The sequence below is a fragment of the Sciurus vulgaris genome (assembly GCF_902686455.1).
Source record: "Sciurus vulgaris genome assembly, chromosome: 7".
NCBI lineage: Eukaryota > Metazoa > Chordata > Mammalia > Rodentia > Sciuridae > Sciurus > Sciurus vulgaris.
In genome coordinates this window covers 102,485,725-102,509,693 of record NC_136467.1, presented here as the reverse complement: position 1 = coordinate 102,509,693, position 23,969 = coordinate 102,485,725, and the positions used below count along the sequence as shown (strand labels likewise).

The 23,969-nt window shown below is 34.7% G+C and overlaps 1 protein-coding gene across 1 annotated transcript in view; it reads right to left on the bottom strand.

Moving 5' to 3' along the window:
• Positions 1-23,969, bottom strand: part of HMGCLL1 (3-hydroxy-3-methylglutaryl-CoA lyase like 1) — a 189,085-nt gene that overhangs the window by 124,858 nt on the left and 40,258 nt on the right. Inside the window, exons 2-3 of the mRNA XM_079148680.1 lie at positions 21,675-21,755; positions 21,352-21,459 (exon numbers count right to left, since the gene is read on the bottom strand). Of these exons, the coding sequence (XP_079004806.1) occupies positions 21,352-21,459; positions 21,675-21,755 (189 nt within the window). The remainder of the gene's footprint in view (positions 1-21,351; positions 21,460-21,674; positions 21,756-23,969) is intronic.

Sequence of the window (23,969 nt, the reverse complement as noted above, 5' to 3'; positions counted from 1 at the left end):
AAACCGTAATGCCCTCAGATCCACACTGCTAGAGGGAAGACACATGAACAACACAAAACACATGGGAAGAAGTGCCCCCTCCAACAAAAGATACTATAATAATAGAATCCATTGACATAAACAATAGAAGAAAATGTCAGAGAGGGAGTTCAGAGTGTACAGAGTTTACAGTAATCTGTGAAGTAAAGAATGATATGAGAGTAAATAAGGCAATGAAAGATCACTTCAATAAAGCAATGAGAAAGTAAATATAGGTAGCACAAAGATTACTTTAAGAAAAGAATAGAGATTCTAAAAAGAAAAAAAAAAAACAAGAAAATCTTGAAATGAAGAAAACAATAACCAAATTAGTAATTCAATATAAAGAACCCACCACAGATTACTCAGGCTATGAAGACAAGATATATAATCTTGAAAATAAGTTGACCACACAGTGAAGACAGTAAGAACCATTAACAGAAAACTCTTTAGAACTATGGGAAATGTGAAAAGACCAAATTTAGAATTATCACAATAGAGAAGGGAACGAGATACAAACCAAGGAATGCACAGTCTTTTCAATTAAATAATATCAGAAAAATTTCCCAAAACCTGAAAAATGAAATGGAAAATCAAATACACGACACTTAAGGGACACCAAATGTACAAAATTAAACAGATCCAACTGAGGAACATCATAATGAAAATGCATAGTGTATTAGTCAGGATTCTCTAGAGGAACAGAACAACAAGAAGCATGATTAGATTTGGCTTACATGACCAGAAACTGGATAGTCCACATGACTGTCTGCAGGCTGGAGTACTGGAAGCACCAGTAGCTGTGCAGCCCAAAGATGGAAGTCCCAGAACAAAGGGGTAAACAGTGCTACGTAGTCCAAGACTGAGGCTTCTGGAAACTACCTAGAGAATCACTGGCAGAGTATGCCTTTGGACATGAGAGTCTGATATCCTCAAAGATCAAAGCAGTATTCAAGAACATGTTCAAGAAGAGTGGAGCCTCCATCTTCATCTGTTTCCTTTTCTTCCAAGGTTATTCCATCCAAGCCACTATCCTATTGGGAGGTGCAGCCCATGCTTAGGGATGATCTCCACTTTTGTTCACTATCCTACATTTCAATCACTCCTAGACACACCCTCACTGACACACCCAGAAACCTCATAATCATTGGCATCTCTTAATTCAATCAAGTTCATGATTCATATTAACCATTACCCCTAGCAATACAGAATAAGGATATAATATTAAAGGTTGCAAGAGAAAAGTATCAGATTACATATAAGGGGTAACCAATACGGATCTCAGCAGGTTTTCCTCAATCCAGAACCTCAAAGTAGAAGGTCCCTGGAACAACATATACCAAGTTCTAAAAGAAAATGGATGCCAAGCAAGAATCTTATATCTAGCAAAATTAAGCTTCAGATTTGAAGATGAAATAAAAACATTCCATGACAAACAAAAGTTAAAGGAAATTCACAACTACAAACTACAGAATATTCTCAACAAAGTATTCCATGAGAAGGAGATTAAAAAAAAAAAATGTAAACCAGCACAGGGAGGAACTACACTAAAGGAAAGGTCAATTAAAGGAGAAACCTAATCATGGCTAAAAAAATAAAATAAAAATAACAAAAAAAAAAAAAAAAAAAAACCGAATGACTGGGAACACAAATCATATCTCATAATAACACTGAATGCTAAAGGTCTAAACTCATCAATCAAAAGATAGACTGCCAATTGAATTTAAAAAAAAGGTCCAACAATATGTGGTCTTCAAAAGACTCACCTCCTAGGAAAAAACATCCACAGACTGAAAGTGAAAGGATGGGAAAAAACATATCACTCACATGACTAGTGTAAAACAAGCAGGGGTTTCCATTCTCTTATCAGATAAATGGACTTCAAGTCAAGATAGAAGGGATAAAGAAGGACATTTCATAATATGCTTAGGGAATTATAAATCAACAGACATAACAGTAGTAAATATTTATGCCCAAACAATGCCGATTCTATATACATCAACCAAACCCTTCTCAATTTCAGGAATCAAATAGAACACAACACAATAATACAGGGTACTTTAACACATCCTCTCTCACCCACTGGAGACATCTTCCAAACAAACTCTAAGCAAAGAAATATAGAACTACTATTAAGTCTAAATCAATAATTTAGACTTAATAGATATGTGTAGAATATTTCATCCATCAATGAGCGAATATACTTTATTCTTAGTAGCACATTGATCCTTCTCTAAAATTATGCCACAAAGCAAGTCTTACCAAATACAAAAAATACAGATATTACCATGCATTCCATCAGATCATAATGGAATGAGATTAGAAATTAACAATAAAATAAAAAATAGAAGTTACTCTAACACCTGGAGGCTAAATAATATACTATTGAATGATGAATCGACAGTAGAAGAAATCAGAGAGGAAATAAAAAATTCTTAGAGGTAAATGAGAATACTGATACAACATATGAAAATCTCTGGGACACTATGAAGGCAGTGCTAAGAGGATGCTTTTATTAAAAGAATAAAATGTCAAGAAATAAATGACCTACATTACATCTCAAAGCACAAGAAAAAAGAAGAACAAATCAACACCAAAAGTAGTAGAAAACAGGACATAATTGAAATCATGGCTGAAATCAGTGAGACTGAAACAAAAGAAACAACTGAAAAAAACTGACAAATGAAAAGTTGGTTCTTTGAAAAAGTAAATAAAATGGTAAACCCTTAGCCACTGCAAAAAAAAGGAGAGAGAAAACTCAAATTACTAAAATTCATGCTGATAAAGGAATATCACAACGGACATTATTGAAATACAGAAGATAATTAGAAACTACTGTGAAAATTTATACTCCAAAAAAATAGAAAATCTAAAAGACATCAACATATTTATAGAGACATGTGATCTTCTCAAACTGAATCAGGAGGACATACACAATTTAAACACTTCAATTTCAAGCAATGAAACAGAAGACATCATCAAAAGCCTAGCAACCAAGAAAGCCCAGGACCAGATGGATTCTCAGCCAAGTTCCACAAGACCATCAAAGAAGAATTAATGCCAATACTCCTGAAAATTATTCCATGAAACAGAAAAAGAGGGAACCCTTCCAAACTCATTCTATGAGGCTAGAATCACCTTGATATGAAAACCAGACTAAGACACATCAAGGAAAGAAAACTTCAGATCAATATCCCTGATGAACATAGATGCAAAAATTCTTGCAAATCACATACAAAAACATTAAAATGATAGTGCACTATGATCAAGTGAGATTCATTCCAGAGATTCAAGTTCAGTTCAACATAAAGAAATCAATAAATGCAATTTATCACATCAATAGACCTAAAGATAAGAGTCATTGATCTTCTCAATCCATGCAGAAAAAGCATTTGACAAATTACAGGACCTCTTCATGTTCAAAACACTATAAAAACTAAGGATAGTAGAAGATATCTCAACATTATAAAAGCTATCTATGCTAAGCCCAAGCCAACATCACTCTAATGGAGAAAGATCAAAAGCATTCCCTCTAGCTGGAACAAGATAGGGATGCTGTCTTTCACCATCTGCATTCAAATAGTCCTGGAAACTCTAGCCAGAGCAATTATATAGACAGAAGAAATTAAAGGGATATTAATAAGAAAAGAAGAACTCAAACTATCACTATTGCCAGTGACATGTTTCTATTTAGAAGATCCAAAAAATTCTACCAGAAACTTCTAGAGCTAATAAATGAATACAGCAAAGTAGCAGGGTACAAAAATCAATGCCTGTAAATCAAATGCATTTCTATACATCAGTGATGAAGTCTCTGAAAGAGAAATTAGGAAAACTATTCCATTTGCAATAGCTGCAAAAAAAAAAATACATGGGAAAAAATCTAACAAGAGATGAAAGATCTCTGTAATGAAATCTACATCATGTACAAACCATAGAAAATGAAATGATGTACCCCATTTGTGTACAATGAATCAAAATGCAGTCTGTAAAAAATTAAAAATTAAATAAATAATTTTAAAAAAGAAAACGATCTCCAAAAAAAAAAAAAAAAAGAAAGAAAACTACAGAACACTAAAGAAGGGTGAAGCAGGAGGCATCATGATACCAGACCTTAAACTATACTTCAGAACTATAATAACAAAAATGGCATGGTATTGGCACCAAAATAGATGGGTAGATCAAGAGTACAGAATAGAAGACACAGAGACAAACTCACATGATTACAGTTAACTCATACTAGAAAAAGGTGTCAAAAACATACAATGGAGAAAAGATAGCCTCTTCAACAAATGGTGCTGAAAAAACTGGAAATCCATATGCAGCAAAATATAATTAAACCCCTATCTCTCACCTGCACAAAACTCAACTCAAAGTACCTCTAGGACCTAGGAATAGACCAGAGAACCTGTGCATAATGGAAGAAAAAGCAGCCCAAATCTTCATTATGTCAACTTAGGATCTGACTTCCTTAACAAGACTCCTATAGCACAAGAAATTAAATCAAAAAATCAATAAATGGAATGGAATCAAACTAAAAAAACTTCTCAGCAAAGGAAACAATCAGTAATGTGAAGAGAGAGCCTACAGAATGGGAGAAAATCTTTACTACATGCACCTAAGACAGAGTACTAATCTCTAGGATATATAAAGAATGCAAAAAAAATTAACACCAAAAATCCAAGAAATAACCCAATCAATATGAATGGGCTAAGGAACTGAACTGACACTTCACAGAAGATATACAATTGATCAACAAACATATGAAAAAATGTTCAACATCTCTAGCAATTACAGAAATGAAAATCAAAGCTACTCTAAGATTTCATCTCACTCCAGTCAGAATGGCAATTATCAAGAATACAAGCAACAGTGTTGATGAGGATGTGGGGGAAAAGGTACACTCATACATTGCTGGTGGGACTGTAAATTGGTACAACCACTCTGGAGAACAGTATGGCAATTCCTCAGAAAACTTGGAATGGAACCACCATTTGATCCAGTTTTCCTAGTACTCAGTTTATACCTAAAGGACTTAAAATATACAGTGATGCAGCCACATCAAAGCTTACAGCAGCTGAATTCACAATATTTAAACTTTGGAACCACATAGATGCCCTTCAGCAATGAATGGATAAGGAAACTGTGGCATATATATATATATACAGTGAAATATTAGCCTTACAAAAGAATGAAATTATGGCATTTGCTGATAAGTGGATGGTGCTAGAGAATATTATGCTAAGCAAAATAAGTCTCCGATATGCAGGTGCTAGTTCCCAATAAGGAGGGGGCTAGGGAAGATTAGAGGTAGTTTGGTTTAGACAGAGGGGAGTTAAGGGAGGGAAAGGGCCATGAGAGTAGGAAGGACAGTATAACGATAGGACATTATTACCCCTATGTGCATATAGGATGATATTACCAGTGTAACTCTACATCACGTACAACCAGAAGAATGAGAAGTTATACTCCATTTATGTATGATATGTCAAAAACATATTCTATTGTCATATATAATTAATTAGAACAAAATAAAATATTATTTCAAAAAAGTTTGCACACACATTGATAGCAGCATCATTTCAAGAGTAGAAATAACTTGAATGTCTTCAAACTGATGAAAGGATAAATGAAACAGTATATACATGCAATGGAATACTATTCTGCAATGAAAAGGATCAGTGACTGGTACATGCTACAGAAATAGAGAAATCTCAAAAACATTATACTAAGTAAAATAAGTCAGAAACAAAATACCATATATTGCATGCATTGGTTTACATTAAATGTTCAGGCAAATCTATGAAGATAGAAAACACACTAGCATTTTCAAGAGGCTAAGGGAAGAAGTAGGTGGGGAGCAAGTAGGAGGTACAGGGCTTATGAGGGGGCTGATGGAAACATTCTAAAAATTAATGAGATGATTGTTACACAACTCTGGGAACATATTAAAATCCACTAAACTGCAAAAAAAAAAAAAAAAAAAAAAAAAAAAGATTGTATCTTAAGCTTTGCTCAAGTATCGTCAAGGTCCAGAGTAATATGAAAAGGTCACACCACTCTGAACATATTGGACATTAAGAAATTGGAATCAGGTTGTATCAGACACCTATGACCATTAGAGATTCAAAAACAGCATTACATCAAGATTATTCATTCCCCAGCTGAAATCCTGTTATCTTCTCTGCACTGTAGAAATTCCAGAATGTTTTGCAGCTAAGTCTTTGAAGATATTGAGAACTCCAAACTCCTCATTCTCTTTATCAGAGCATCCAATTCTTAAAGAAATGCTCCCAGCTCATCTCTAGCATCTAGCATCTAGGTCTTCAATGCTACACAAGCTGGTTCAGATCTCGAATCCTCCATATCATTCCATCTGCCTAAAATTCATTCCTCCCTTTTCCATCCAGTTAATTGGCTTAATCTTCCATTTTTAAACTCAAAAGCTCATCTTCTAAGACCTTTTCAACAATTAGCTTGATTTAGATGCTTTCTACTTTCATAGGTCCCTGGGTATCTGTTCATCAATGCTCTTATCAAACCTCATATAATTTGTGTTAATTTATGTGTTTTTCTCCCGGACTAACTTATCTGATCCTAAAATACCTTGGCATAAAAGAAGGATTTAATAAATGATTGCCAAATTAAATGGTCATTTGTCCTCCTTGGTTCCATCCCTTTATGGTAGTTTGAATTAACTTTGAATTCAATTAACTATAAATCATGACTCTTTTTCTCCATTAATTCCACTAATATTGTATTGCTAGTAATAATAATAATGACAAAGGCACATTTACTTTATGCTGAGCTAGAGGTTAGGTCTACATGTGCTAAGTTATTTATGTGCTATCTCTTTAAACATTTCTAACTATTCAATGAGCGAGATGGTTTCTGTAGAAGAAAAAATAGGTTTAGAGATATAAAGAAGAGGAAAGTCATCTATTCACTGAGTGGAATTGCTTGACTGACATTCAAATCCACCTGACCATTAAGTGTGTTCTCTGTCTAACCTCCTTGATAAATACATCTTTCAAATCTTCTGCATGTTCCTCTTGGCTACTGCTAAATATTTTGTATATCAAAATATTAAGGACAAAGCCCATAAAAAGAACTCAAGTACTCAAGTTTCTCTCTCTCTCTCTCTCTCTCTCCTCTCTCGTCTCTCATCCCTCATCTCTCTCTCTCTCTCTCTGGTGGTGCTGGGGATTGAACCCAGGGCCTTGTACATGCGAGGCAAGCACTCTACCAACTGAGCTACATCCCACAATCAACAGTTATATGAAAAAATGTTCAGCATCTCTAGTAATAAGAGAAATGCAAATCAAAACTACCCTAAGATTCCATCTCACTCCAATTAGAATGGCGATTATCAATGAATACAAGCAACAATAGGTGTTGGCAAGGATGTGGGGAAAAAGGTACACTCATAATTGCTGGTGGGGTTGCAAATTAGTGCAGCCACTCTGAAAAGCAGGCGGAGATTCCTTAGAAAACATGGAATGGAAACACCATTTGACCCAGCTATCCCACTCCTTGGCCTATACCCAAAGGACTTAAAATCAGCACACTACAAAGATGTAGCCACATCAATGTTCATAGCTGCTCAATTCACAATAGCCAGATTGTAGAACCAACCTAAAATGCTCTTCAGTTGATGAATGGATAAAGAAACTGTGGTATATAAATATAATATAATAAATATATAATATATATTATATAAATATATATAAATATATATAAAAAAATATATAAATATAGATATAGATATTTATTTATATATATGGAGAGAGAGAGAGAATGGATATTACTCAGCCATAAAGAAGAATAAAATTATGGCATTACAGGCAAATGGATTGAAATTGGAGAATATCATGTTAAGTGAGATAAACCAATCTCAAAGGATGAATGATCTCACTGATAAGCAGATGATGACAACAAAATGGGGAGTGGGAAGGGGACAAAAATGGAGGAAGGAGGGACTGTATAGAGGGGAAAGTAGGGGTGGAAGGGATGGGGAGAAAGGGTAAAAATAACAGAATGAATGAAACATATTAATGAATCAAACACTATTATCCTATATAAATGCATGATTACACAAATGGTATCCCTCTACTTCATGTACAGAGAAACAAGTTGTATTTGTTTACAATTAAAAAAAAAAGCCAACCAAAAAAAAAAAAAAAAAAAGAACTCAAGTTGAAGAAAAAGAAACAAAGATATCTAACTTTTAAACTTTCATTAAGATACATAACTAGGTGCTTTAGTTAGCTTTTTGTTCCACAACTAAAATCCCTGACTAGAGTAATTTAGAGAGGGAATAGTTTATTTTGGCTCAGGGATTCAGAGGTTCAGTCCATGGTCAGCTGACTTCATGGCTGAGGTAAGTCAGAACATCATGGTGAGGGGGTGTGTAGCAGAAGAAGAAGCAGCTCAGGGCCATGGGAACAGGAAGCAGAGAAAGCTCCATTCACCACAGACAAAATATAACCCCCAAATCACTCCCCCAGTGACCTGCTTCTTTAGCCCACCTGCCTATAGTTACCACCCAATAATCCATAATCAGTGAGCTTTTGGGGGCACCTCATATCTAAATCATAACAGTAGGTAAACACATTGATAAGATTACTCATAGGGCTTGGGGAGGGACTTAAACAAATCTGCTCCTGTCCTGTATCATGTATTGAGGGTTCAAACAAAAGATTTTATCCAGGGTAAAAACAAGAAGTTTCACTGATTAAAAAATGAAAGTTTTGGAAAACACAGCCTTTGTGAAATTTTCTATCTTCCATAGTGACATCATCATGATAGTCAAGGAATTTTCTGAAATACAGACTTATAGTATCCATAATATTCCTTTCCCTTCTCACTCAGAAATACTACCAACAAAAAATGTGAAGTCAGCTGAGTATGTCTTATTCTTGGCATATTCATAATATTTCTAAGCATATCTATGTTTCTAAATTCTCTACTTGATAAACAGTCTTAAATATTGCCAGGAAATAGACTTACATTCACAGACCTATAACCCCACAGTATGCTAAATATATTTTCAAAAATATTTTTGAGGGATGCTTTGCTTTTGCCCCCACAACTGACACCATAATCCAGGACAACATTCATATTTCTTCAAGATAAGTAGATACCATCAGGAATTGTTTGTCTACCATTTCCACTGGCCAGATTAGACATAACTGATGGTATTATTTTCTGTATGCAGGAGTACATCAGGAAAGAGATACAGAGCATGCAATTTCTTCAACACATGCCATTGATTACTCTAAAAATGTAATAATGTGGTTTCAGACCCTATAACTCAAAATTCAATTTGAGCTGTAATTCCTTTTAATGGTACCATTCATAAATTCAGTAATGAGAAAAAATGGTTCTAATGGCAACTGTCCTGACAACTCTGGGTGAAAATACTCTGGCCAGCTATGCGTAATGCTGTAGCCTGGGCACCATAACCCTATCTCATTCACAGACTCTTTACACAAACTCCATATATCTTAGCCTCAGTAGCATAGAGGAAATCTTCGTCTGCTTGAAGAAGTAAGACAGTTTTAATAAATCACAGTCTTATAATAATAAACACAGGAAATCTCTGGAAAATTGAACATCCAGTTTTGTTTTGTTTTGTTTTTTCTCTTCCCAATACTCTGTCTTGGCTGCCAAAGCTAAAATGGTCCTGACACCATACTCACAAAACTTCTTAAGTCCAGAAGCCTGAAAACTAATTTGGTCTGCTGTATGGCTTCCTGTATTTCCTTATTCAACCTTCCCTTTGTATGTCAAGGACCTCTGTACTGCCCTCTCCTGGGTGGAATGCCCATGCACTTCAAGAGTGTCCACACCATGGCCATACTCTTCCCGTAAACACAGGCGTTTTAATCCTAATCCACCAAGGACTACAAATATTTATTTTTAAATTATAAAATAACCTCAACCTACTCGTATGAATTTGGGGGTTGCAAACTGGGAGGGCGATGTTCTGGATGGGGAAACACAGGTCATTTTATTCAATAACATTTCCCAGTATCCTAAGATAAACATAAGGACTACGCATTAGTTATTCTTTGTTCAGGTCAATGCCTTTTGTGACAGCCCTCCTGGTCTTCCCATGTCAAAACAATCACGTTCCCAACATCATTCTGAAGTAGGGGCAAGAAGTCTCAAAGCTCCCAGTATAATTTTCTTCCCACTCAACTCTGCTACCTCTCATATATTATGCCTTTGTGTTCTATAATAACACTGTCTGTAGTTATTTTCCTTGCATGAAAGCAGAAGTGAGTTTTAAGACTGGATCTAACTGTACTCCTTCTGTACTGACTATAAATGGAGTTTCCCTTCTATTCTTAAAGTCCCTTCTGCAAGCCAACTTTAACACTATAGGTGGCTGCAACAATGAGAAAAAGGGTTGTATGAGGTAAAACAAACTCCCTGGAAATAAAACACTGACAGTGAGAAAAAGTTGAGGCAAAATGTATTTTATTGTCATAATAGTCAACACCATCACTCCAATGGCTTTGATTTAGACATGATGTAGCTCTGGAGATCTCTGATTGATAAACAGCACAAAAGACAAAAGAACTTTAAAGGTTGGTCGGAATGCCATATTCTAGAGTTATTTGATTATAACTCTGTTACAGATATTCACTGGATTTTAGAACATCTTTGTATGAGTTTTAACTATTTTAGTGATTTTATTGCTAGTATTCATTTTAACTTTATAAATGCCTTTTTAGGCATACACTGGGGTTACTGGTAGCAACTGCCTGTTATTCATTTTTGAGCCCTACAAAGAATTTGATACAGTTGTTAATAGAGACAAAATAAAAGCAATGAATGGGAAAAATGAATAAACAGAAAGGATCCAAGAAACAGAAAGATTAAAATACTTTGCCAAATCATATCATAAAATGAGTAAGAGTCAAGTACCATATTTTTTATTGCTCCATCAAAAAGCACAAGTTAGATAATAGATAAAATGGTGTCCCCAAAACTTCAGAAAACCTACAACTTGGAGGATGTGGGGGAGGGTGTCAGAATTATTATACTTAGACTACAAGTAATACATTTCTTAGTATACACTATAAGCAGAATTCCATAGAAGAAACATCCATTTTTTTCTAATGATTGCATTAAATTTATCAATATATCTCATAGCAGTAAAAGGTCTAGAGTAAGTAGGATTACTACTGTGAAGTTATTAACATGAATTTGCTTCAACATATTGATATTAGAGTGTTTAACTATAACCTTTAACTATAAGCTTTTTAAAAGCAAATTTAATTTTTCAAAGGCATTATGAAATGAACAGTATTCTTCAAAAGAAACTCCTCTATATTACTGTGAAGAATATCTAAAATCTATAGATGTTACAAAATATTCTATTATTCTACAAAGTAATAATCCAAATTAGCCTATGGTTTTATAAATCAGATATTCAAGATAAATGAATAGAGATAAAAATGTAAAGGACAATAAAATCACAAGCTTTAGAAAATGCTTTCTATTTATAGATATACTGAAAGGGAAAATATACTTATTCATTTTATTTAATCAAATGTGTGACAAGTAAAACATTAGCACTTTTAAGTTTAATTAGAGTTTAATTTTGAAATATAAAATGTATTCATATAATGTGATTATGAAGATATAATATTACTTTTAACATTAAAATTTATCCAGTTCTCTCTTTAGTCCATATTCTCTCTAGAAGATTTTCCAGCAACTTAATCAGACTAATATCCAGAGATCTAAAAACTAGAAAATCTTCTTTTTATTTTTAAAAATTACTTTAAAAATGAAATTCTTTATAAATATCAGCAAAATTCATATCTTTTAAAGTCATTATCTATTTCTAAAGAACTGGTATGATGTGTTTCATTTCTAGTGCTCAGTATAGAAGGATCATAAATTCTTGAAAACCAGTGCTACTTGAATATACTCAAAACTGGTGAGCACATTAGAACACATTAACACCCTACTGCTTTATATTTTAAACCAGGTTTTGAGTAATGGATGTGATTTTTCAAGTGAGCAAGTTGTAACTATGCCACATAGGAAGGACTGTAGGTCCCCCTCAACTAGTCCTTTGGGCACATTCTGCATCTCCCGGAGTAGATCACATTTAAGTGGCTTAGCAGGAGAGACATCAATGGAACGAGTTTCTGCTAAAATAAGATCAACAAACTCATCAGAGAACTGCAAAAAGACCATTAAAATGTCAGAATCAAGTCTTCCTGGGCCAAATGGACCTTTATTTGCTCAACATTTTACACAATTATATTATGTACAGAACTTTCAAATGTTAGTACATCCAGATAGCTCTACTAGATCAAATTTTAAGAAAATTTTGGTCAGATACAAAAGTGGAATTGTAATATAGCCCAATGACTTTGAAAATTTATTCCTTTATTTTAATGGGGAAACTTACAGAAAATTTGATGAAAATAATAAACTCAGTGAAATTGAAGAAAAAGATGAGGTGAAATGTTTTATTATAATATTTTGTTTTGGTTACTCTCATAAATCTAAGAACAAAGAAACCCAATTTGTTAGTCAAAATGTAACTGATCAAAGCAACAAACTATCATTTATTGAAAAGTAGTACAAACTTGGCATGATGAATCTTTTAATATAATTGGTTCTAGTCTAATGGGGGAAAAGGCCAAAGTAAATTGGAACTAAATGTTGCCTTGAAAAAAAAATCTAGCCAATAAAATTGCTGGCATTATTGCTTTTAATTATTAGCTTTGCTTTTTCTTTGATACAGTAGTGTAACTACATCTTAGCTGCAGAAAAGGTCACTATTGAATGCTAAAAAATACCAAACAATACTAGCAACACATTTATTTTCCTCATTTTATTGTATACTAGCCTTAAACAGGTTCAAAGACAGAAAAAAATGCTATGTTTTCCCACCTGCCAAACTTTTATCCACATTTCCATATTCTGTTCTCAGAGAAGCAATGGGTATTTTAAAAATGTATGAATATACTTCAGTCAACTGCTTGCCCTATGTGATAACAGTAGTAGGGATACAATTGTACAATGCAACAACTTTAAAATATTGTATTTCAAGTTAATCATTGCTTAAGCCAAGCATGGTGGTGCACACTTTAAATCCCAGTGACTTAGGAGGCTGAGACAGGAGGATTGCAAGTTTGAGACCAGCATCAGCAACTTAGCAAGGCCCTAAGGAACTCTGTGAGACCCTGTCTCAACTAAAACATCAAAGAGGGCTGGAGATGTGGTTAAGCACTCTGGGTTCAATCCCCAGTACCATAGATATAAAGTTAATACTGCTTTAAACACAGAAATGATGAAGTAGCACCCCTCCCTTCTCTTGATCAGAGAAATGTAGAAATTTAGATCATCATTCTATGTAGAGATGTAGTGAGATCAAATACTATAAAAGCAACACTTGCATGGGATATAAATCAACTTTTACACTATTGTGTAGACAATGCCTAGTTTAATATTCAGAATACAAATTATTTTCATTTAAAAGGAGAAAACCTTACATATTTAGACAAACATTTTAAGAGAGCAACTTAAAATAATGCAGGGGACTCTGTGCTAAGAAAAGATCAACAAAAATCTAATTGCTACTTTCCATTTCTGGAGTATAACGACTTTTGCTCTAAAAAATGCCTTCCTCACATTTTTTTTTTTCTTTCAAGAATAAGTAGACATTACCTCAGTAATGTAATGCACTGAACTGATTCATGTGTCACACGTGAGACATGATAGGTAGGTTACAGATTTTCTGCAACAGTGTCCATCCAGAGTTGGGACATAAATGACCAGGTCTGGATATGCAAGGCATGCTTCAGAAATACATGGAAATAACACATTCTTACAACAATTTGTGTAGCAGTGTGTGCTCACTATTTTCAAAATGGGTTTCAGGGGCTCGTTGGGTGAAAAAAGGAAACTGTAAGCTCTCATTTTTGCCTTTTACTTTTTGTCTTTTTCCTTCTTCCTTTTTAGTAGAAGAGTTACTCCCCCTCCTGAAGTATTTCCCTCTCTAGCTTAAGCTCCTTATTTGGTAATAGGTATACAGGAAAAGTCTGGCTTCACTCCAGAAGAGAAGTGGTTATAAAGGCAAGTGCCTATGACTCCCCTTCACCAGTTTCATCCTTAATGCAGTTTTTCTCTCTCATCTCATGTTGTCTACACAACACCTCTCCCTCAAATGTTCAATGTAATCCCACTTGAGGGAAAGCAGTTTTATAAAGGGCATGGGTAGGAGTGCTGCTGTTATGTGTTCCATCTAAGTGAGGGGCTACCTGGACTCATTTCAAAAGTGCTGGTAACCATGACAGCATTAAGGTATGTATTGCTTAGAATTTAGGCATTTCAGAATGCAGAGCTCGTTTCTCTATAAACTATATTTATTCTTTAATTATTTGTAAGGAAAAAATACATAATTAGGTTAATTACCAGGCCATTTTAACATCTAAGTGTGATAGATTTTTAAAAGTGGCCCCCAGTGATATTTCCCTTCCCACTTGCCCTCCTTCCAGAATGCCGCACTTCGCTCAAAAGGTAGTGCCTTTATCCTCCCTTGGGTAATGGGTGAGCTTTGTCACTGTCTCTACTAAGAGATCATGGAAAGGTAATGCTATATAATTTGCAAGGCTTGCTTATGAAAGGAACACCACTTTTGTCTGACTCTTGGTGCATTCATCTTTGGAGCTCTGAGCTGTATTATTAGATGTCCAAAGAGAATCTCATATTCATATTGGAACCATGTGGAAGAAGCCCAGAGAACATGAAAAGAGGTGCCCAGTCTGTCCCTATTATCTCATCCACTCAACTCCACCTTTCAGCTCTGACCACTATCTGTCTATTAGTACCTGAGAAAACTCAAGTGCCCATCTGAGCCATTCCTGAACTTTTGATCCACAAAAATTAATGTTGCTGTGTTTCAAGCCACTAGATTTTGGAATTATTTGTTATACAGACAATGAGAAGAACCTGGTCAATTTTACTAGCTCTCAGGGGTATGTGGAAATTGTACATATTTGAAAACACACACACAAATGTGTACACACACATATGCACACAGAATATAAGTCACAAACTATATACTTATTGGAGCAAGTCTGAAGGGTCTACAGTTCATGCTATTAAATATTAGGAATAAATGAGGTAGCAAATAGTATATGCTTTTGTATTTTCTTGAAGAACTAATGTATTTCATCTATATGAATATAGTTCTTATAGTAGAATTTCCCCATTTATATTCAATAATCATCTAAAGTCATTTACAAAAGCACTTAGCTTCTTCAATTCTCCCCTAGGACCAAATATTGAACAAACAATGTTTATCTGACATGCAAGAAATTCAGTATGCTCTAATAATTTGAAAAACAATGTTTAGACATAGCTTCTAAATAAAATGTACTATGAAAACTCTTAATATAAAGCTTTGTACAAGGAAACAACAATGTGCACATGGACTTCAACTCATAGAACAGAAAAAGATATAAACTTCAGGATATTCTTGGTGATTTGAAATGGTTGGTTCCTGAGGCTGACTGAGTCACTAAACAGATCCATCTCTATGATAGAAATACATGGAAGGTCTACAGGTACGGAGTTAGGACCATGATGGAGAGACAGGTCACAATGCAGCATTCACTTCCATGGCAGCATCTTATTGGACATTAGAAAATAGTGCATTAAGCAGAGAATTTCGAACTCCAGAATTTAGTATTCCAAGTATTCCAAGTCAAACTCCTTTGGAGAAACTTGGGTCAAGTCTTGCTCCCTTTCAACTTATGTCCTGCTGCTCCCACCCCACATCTGGTTAAAGGGATTCCTGTAACACCAGAAAATAGGAACTGAGATCTTGATAAATTTCACCAGGATCTTTTGTGTAGAGATGGCAGGGGACAACTCACCTGGTGACATAATATGCTAGAACCCTCCAAAATGATTCAGATGCTCTGACAGCTGGCTGTGCCTTACAAGCAAACAATCTGGGGCTCTGACTTCATCCTTTCTCACTCCCATTCTTTCTTAGACATACACATACATTCTACATCTCCGCGACATTATCCTCTTTCTACTCTTTTCCACACACCCATGTTCTTCAGAAAGAGCAGAGTTAGAAACACCAGGACAGGACTGGGGCGCAGAAGCTACAGCCTCCTGCATCTCATCAATACAAATTTACAACTGAAACCTCAATCCAGGAAATGTGATTTCATTGCCAATAAAGAACTAATTGTATTACATACTAAAAAGCAAGTAAGGAAAAGTTTACACATTCCTCAGGCTAACCTGTGCTTAGGCCATATTTTTAAGTATTAGAGTGAGTAGTAAATAATTGTTACTTTTCTTTCTACTTTTATAAAGCAAATGCATTTCTGATCCTGCTGTTAAAACTTGTAACCTTACCCATTCAAATAGTTGAAAATTAATTAATCAGGGATTAAATATTCATAACTGAGTCTTTGCATATGGAATACATAAAAACACAATGTTAGATACAGTTAACATATTCTTTTTAAATAAATTATATTCATTTTAATCATTCATGTGAATGAAAAAGTTTATAATCAAATGAGTAAATTAAAGATGAATGAAAATTCTAGTTTACTTTTTAAAATTATTTATAACAATTTAAACATCTTAACTACTAACAGATACATTCCAAAGTTGCAAGGAGCCTATCTTTTTTTATAAATGTGTTTTTTTCCTCTATTATTATTGCATATTCCATCCAAGTGAAGGGCTACTGGACTTGTTTCAAATGTTCTTACATTACATGTCACTCTAAGGAAACCTTTTTCCAGATAAGTTGTAAAGAACATGTATTTTTTAATGGCAGATATTTTATCATCTCTGGCCATTTAGATTATAGGTGTGGGATCCTGTTTTATATGGCACCCTGCTACTGTGGAGCTATTCTTTTAGCTGTTCAAGTTAGAAAGTCTTTGCCAAACAAAACAGTAGGAGGGAAGCTGTAAAAAATAAAAAATAGCCTCAAAATGCTAAAAAAAGAAATAAGTGAACAAGCAGCAATGTAAACACCAACTAGAGTACTATTCCCATGACCTACATTTGATAGAAAAAAATATATTTAAGATGCAGAGAATTCAGAGAATAGGTATTTAAAACAACATACATTTGTCTTTAGAAACAGAAATTAATTCAGACAATATTATAAATAAGCTATTGTGCTACAATAATTAATTGATCAGGGATTAAATCTCAAATCACAAATCTCAGACCTTATTTTAAGGTAAATGAGTCTGGTCTATGATTTTCTTCTGAAATGAAAATGATGTAAAGCTTTAAAAGAAATTTTAAAAATACAAGCTCAATGAAATCTAAATAGTCAAATTGCACAAATAGATTAGGCTCAAGATTGCCTTTTGAAAAGCACTCCGTTTGTTACGTAGAAAGTGACAGGTATGACTTAGGAAGATGAATCCCATATCTTTCTTTGATTCAAGCACACTGCTCTTTTACAGATATGCACTTTATTTAAATCACTTCTTTTTGGTTTGGAGTGGATATAACCAGATAAACATTAAAATGAAATACATGGTAGCATGGCCAATGTGGAAAACACTGTGCCAGTGTGCTCCAGATGCCGGGCATTCACATGCAAGGACCATTTGTGTACCCTAGGAGCCTCCTCACAACCCTCCTGTACTGCAGGCATCACTGCTGGGATTTCTGGGGTTCAGAGAGGTTAAGTCACTTACTCAAGTGCAAGGCAGAATGTGGACAGGGACCCAGTTCTAGAAGCACTTCTCATCACAGCTGTCCTCAAGAGCTATGCAGGGGAATTCAGTTGCTTATTTGATAATACTTTGAGCCTAGAAAGAGCTCATTAAATCTCAATAGGTTAAGTCCCAAATTCAACTCAGGATCAAACTCAGAATAAATCATATGATTTTATAGTCTGATCACATGTATCTATTTAAGGGAGGCCAGGAGGCATTTTCCCATTATTGCTCACAGGGGACTGCCTTTCCTTTTCTTTTGTCCATCTTTCCTCTTCCCTAGCTGTGTAAGAAGTATGGCCTTTAGAAAGAATTCCAGCCTCATCTTTTTAAATGTCATCAAAGATGGGTCTGAAGAATAACCTATCAGTCAATGTTTACTCTTGCGTAATAACAGAATATGGCCATGAGAATCATTGTAGGGAAGAATATTTTATATGAAGCTTCATACAACCACTGCAGGGGGGAAACACTCTTGAAGAGGATTAGCAAAAGTTGGTATTTGAAATATAACTTTGGTTAGCCAATATTCCTTGGTTAATATTATCAAGAACTATCCTTTCCTAATCCCAATTCTAAAGTTAGACCAGCCTGTCCTATTTCTTTCCAACAGTAATCAAACATGGGAAGTGAGCACAGACAAAACAAACAAACAAACAACAACAAAAAAAAAAAAAACAGAAGTAACTTCATGAAGATTTACAGATGATGGAAAGTCTCACACTCCTTTACAAACAATGAGAGCTAGTGAAATAATTAGCATTTTGCAAAATAAAAAATTTCAAGGAAATATGCCTAGAATAATCAAGCCATTTGTGTTTACCTAAGGAAAATAGGTATGCCCTTAATTATGCAGAAATAAATACATGAATAAAAATAAGAATCATTTGCCCACACCAGAGAACTGAAAATAATACTTCATTTTTCTTTACGATTGATTCCTTATTCATTTCACAATAATTTACTGTGTACCTAATTATTATATCCCAAGCACTGGGGATACAATGATGAATAAGAGTCCTATTCTTCAAAATGCCCATGGTCCAGGTAGTAGATAATTGGAGAATATTTACAAAATACAAAGTGATAGTAGGATAAAGAAAAATAACTGTTTGAGGAGAAATAAAGGTAACTGAAAAGTGACACATGAGTAATAAACCTATTGCAGCTTCTGTTACCTCAAATGCATTGTAATAAAAAGGACTTTAATGTTTTCACTGTTTTTACATCATTTTGTAATAACTGCAGAAAATGGGATGAAAATAAACAAGTATATATAAGCAAGCAGGATATGAAAATCGGGAACAAGTAGCAGTTTGGTTCAGCCAGATCTTCAGCAAAGTGAAATAGAGTAATGAAGTTAAGCCTGCAAAGAAAAAGAGAGACTGCAAATGGAGGACCTTGAATAGTAGACCAAAGTTTCCAGCCTTCTTCAATGGGGAGAAAGGAACTGTTAAAGAACTTAGTACATGAGATGACAAAGGCTGATATTTCTGAACAATTACTGTAGAAGCAATGAACAAAACATATATGAAAGGGAGAAACAATGCTTAGAAACAGCATTTAAAAAACAACCACATGATTGGTTGATGAAGGTCGGGGTTACTAATATACCTGAGATTGAAAACAAGAGACAAGTATAGCCTACACTAGGGAATAAGAATTCTAAGAGCCATAAATTGTTATGCACCAAATGTCTGAATCCCTCCAGAATTCATGTTGAAATTCTAAACTCCATTGTATTAGGAGGTAAAGCTTTGGGCAGGTAATCAGATAATAGAGGATATGATGAGATCAATGTTCTTATAAGAAGAGACAAGAAAAAACTTGCTTCTTTCTTCTATCCACTATATGAAGATACAATAAGAAGACAGTTTTGTACAAACCAGGAAGAAGTTTATCCCTAGATACTAGCTCTGCTGAAATCTTGATTTTGGATTTCCCAGTGTCTAGAACTATGACAATTCTGTCACCCAAGCTACCAAAACTATGGTATTCTATTATAGCATCCCTGACTAAAATAGCAACTGAGGAAATAAAAAGGATAGTCCCTTAAGAATTAAAGTCCAAGATTCCAAAAGGAACAGTTGAACTCTTCATATAAAGCAGGATGGACACTGTGAGCTTGATTTTGAGCCCAGTGAGTTTAAGGTGCCAGTGGCACATTCTAGTGAAATTTATCAGAAGTGGTAGGACAAGAAGTATCAATTTGCACACCTCAAAGAGATGGATGTCAGCATAGGAAGGACACCCAAAGAAGAGGCATAGGTAGAGGACAGTACTAGAAGCAGAATCAGCAAACCCTGAAACTTAATGGTCATGAAAAGATGTAATAGATGATAGGGCGCGAGTAGGTGGTGAAACAAACTAATTAAGAGTAGAGAATAACGGAAACCAGGGAGTGGGATCAGAAGTGATCTGCAAAATTAAGTTACAGGGTGGAAGGAGACTGAGGGATCCCAGGTTGGAGAACAGGCACTGGATTGGGAAAGGAAAGGGCTGTCCTGGTTGCTAAATGTTAATTGTGGTTTAGAAACTAGAATCCAATCTCAGAATCAAGGACCATTGCCAAACACCTAAAAACTCTGGACAAAGCTCTATCATCTTATCAGTTTTCAAGAGAAGATTATGGATGACTGTTCTCACCCCATCTTTGATGACTCTCATGTCTTATCTCTAGCAAATATAAACATTAAAAGAATCAAAGTTAAGGGAACATATATGTATTTCTCATCCTTTAATATGAAATTCTGTCAGGCCAATTATCGTCACTTCCTTTTAATACACAAAAAAGCCTAAAGCACTTGGAAGTGTTTAGATTATTCATAGAGGAAGTCGTAAAATGGTAAATGGATGGCAAGTCCTTAAAATTCTATTTAAGAGCTTTAACTTCTACTCATTACATTGGGCCATATATTCACATGAAATTAGTATGGAGTTTCAAGTTAGTTTTCAATTCATATAAGATATTTCTTAAAAGGAGTTTTGTTTTAATCAAATCAGTGCATAGGCTAATAGTCTGTAATAATATGGAAAGTTAGTGTTTTAGTCAGCTTTTTAATTGCTGCAATTAAAGGACCCAACCAGAACAACTGTAGAGCAGGAAAAATTTACTTGCAGGCTCATGATTTCCGAAGTCTTGGTCCATAGAGAGCAGACTCCATTCCTCAGTGCTCAAGGTGGCTGTACATCATGGTGGAGAGTGTGGCAGAGGGAAGCAACTCACACAATGAACAGGAAGCAGAGAGACTCCATTTCCAGATATAAAATGCATACCCCAATGAACCACTTTCTCCAGTCCGTACCCCCTGCCCCTGGTTATCACTTAGTTAATCCCATCAGGTATCAATTTACTGACTAGGTTAAGGCTATGAACCAACCATTTCTCCTCCAGACCTTCTTGCATTATCTCACCTGTGAGCTTTTGGGGGATACCACATCTAAACCATAACAGTTAGTAATTACAATCAATTATATCATGTTAATATCACAATATTATTTATCAGAGTTCTTATTAAATAATTTTTGTTAAATTAAAGATATAATTAAAAATTATAGATATTTAAATTATGGATTTAAATACCTGTGGTACCCATTTGGAGGACACAAAGCTGGTTACTTCTATTACAGTCAAGCCAGTTTGGGAAAGTCGATTGATAAATTCAATTTTTATATCTGTAGGAACAATAACCTATAAAAACATAAAAAGTTATTTTATTATAAGTAAAATCATATAGAGTCTATCATAGGACAAACAGAAATTTACTTCCTAACTGAAAAGAAATGTGATTTATAAACTCAAGGAATAAGTGAAAATGAACATGTCTTTAACATCCTAAGAAATATTAATATTTAAACTGAGTATTTCAAACACTCAAATGCTCTGTAAAACTAATATAAAAGTACCTTTTCATTCTGCAATCCATCCCTAGGTCCAACTTCTACTATTTTAACATATTCGGGGAGCCCAGATAACTGGGACGATTCCTGAAAAACAAAACATAAAAACAAGAAAAATACAACAGTTAGATTGCAATTGAAAAGCTAAACAATTATACTATATTAATAAAGCCTCATCCCAGAAAGCTGCAACAGTAAGAAAGCAACACAATGATACAATCTAAATAACCCTTCTTATATATTTGTAACATAAATCATTTTTCTTACAAGTGTCTGATATTTTATGATTGCAATTCAAAAGAATAATTTTTGAAAATATAACTGTGGAATAAGTGATTTACCCAGGATCTAAAGAGCAAAACTGTTGAATAATTCTGCATGTGATTAGATCACATGTGTTAATACAAAAGTTAATTCATTGCATTTGCAGATTTCTACCACACACAGTCACACCAGCTGTCACCTGCAATACAATGCACTTGAGGGTGAATTTGGTATTCTGGCTCATGCACAGAAAGATGAGGTTAGAGAAGAAAGTATGCTGTTTGCTTTTCTGTGTCACACAACACAGCTACCACACAAGCACCGCTTCCTAATGGATATTCACCTAGTGGGAGGTAAGCCTAAATATCCTCCCAACATTCTGGCTTTAGCCCAATGTAAGAAACATGTTCTTCTGTCTTTTGCCCAAATCTGAGATAACAAATGGGTTAGTTTCTGGAATTTCTGTCCCTAGACTAGGCAGGATGGACCTAGTTTAAAAGAGGTATATGCCTTCTAAATATATGGAATTAAATTTTATTATTTAAAATAAGAAAAGCAGAAATAGCCTACGTATCACATCACAGTTTAAATGAGAAGGAAGCTCACCTTTTTCAGACTACCAAAATAATCTCTTGTTACCTCTGAGCCAAGTGTCAGTAACTCATCACCAAATTCTTCAAATGGATAGTTGGTAGAATCAACCCAGATTCACAGGAACTGTGCCTTTCATCAGTAAAGACAAATTCTAGCTGACCAATTCATCTTGTCTCACTCTGACCTTGTGACAATCATTGGCATAAAATGGCGAAGTGGTTGTTTCAGATGAAGGATGCAGTTTGTGTCTATAACAGAAAAAGGCTCACTGGCCCTTTAGTGTTCAAAACTGCAATAGACTTTATTAGTATTCTGTGTTAATTCAGTTGAAGAAACCAGATGGTCCCTGATACAATGTTAACAGACCATCCTCCACAATTTCCCTGAAATGGGGCCATTTGTTAACAAAAATTAGTCAAGAAGGAAGAGAATTCTCATTTCTGCATCTTCTCTGCAGGTTATGATGCATAAAGTTAACAGGAGAGTAGAGAGTTGAGAGAGGAGCATGAGTCCTACACTTTAGGTTCAGTTCTGAATGGCAATCATGAAACCATGCCTAATTATGGAGTGCCTATGTCAGCCAAGCAATAAAGAAAATGTATGACATGGGAATATAGTGTAAACGAGAGAAGTTCATTCCTTTTTCTAGACCTAAAATGGCAGCAATGAAACAAAACCAAAAACAAAACGAGACAGCCTTACTTAGCACATGTGGTCTCATTATTGATGGTTGTTTCACAAAACTACATTTTTGACAGCAAATAGTTTGCAGCATACATGGACAAAGAATACTTCTTTATTAAGTGGCAATTTTGACCCAAAGAAAGAGCATAGTGTTTTTTAAGGCAGTAACAATATGCTTGAGTACAATTAAAGAGCTGGGTACATTTCTCTGCATCAATTTGATAAAGCTGGATAATTATTCACAGGTAATATGAAGAAAACCAACAATTACGGTCATTTCAGTCCAAGCAGCATGTGTGTCCATTTGATATGATTTTAGATTCTTCTTGAATCTGATGCTACTTACTCTTCAGTCTTTCTAGACAATTTGAATTAAGCTGGTGATCAAAGATATTCCCCAATAAAATCAATAGATAATCATTATGCACAGTCTATGTGTCATATACTGTAATAGGTGCTGGAATTACACCAAAATGAAAACTGTAATGAACCAATTACATAGAAACATTAAGAGATGCAAAGAAGGAATCACACTAGATGGAGTATCTGAGGAGAGACATGTTCTGTGTTCTAATGAGAAGATTATGATCAGGTTTTTATTTATTTAGTTTTTGAACTCAGGTTTGGTCTAGTTAAGACTCACCCATAGCCACATTGAAATTACATGCAATTGTATTTGCTTGTGTGTGTGTGTGTGTGTGTGTTTAGGGCTGGGGATTGAAACTGGGTGCTGTGCATGCTAGGCAAGTGCTCTACCAC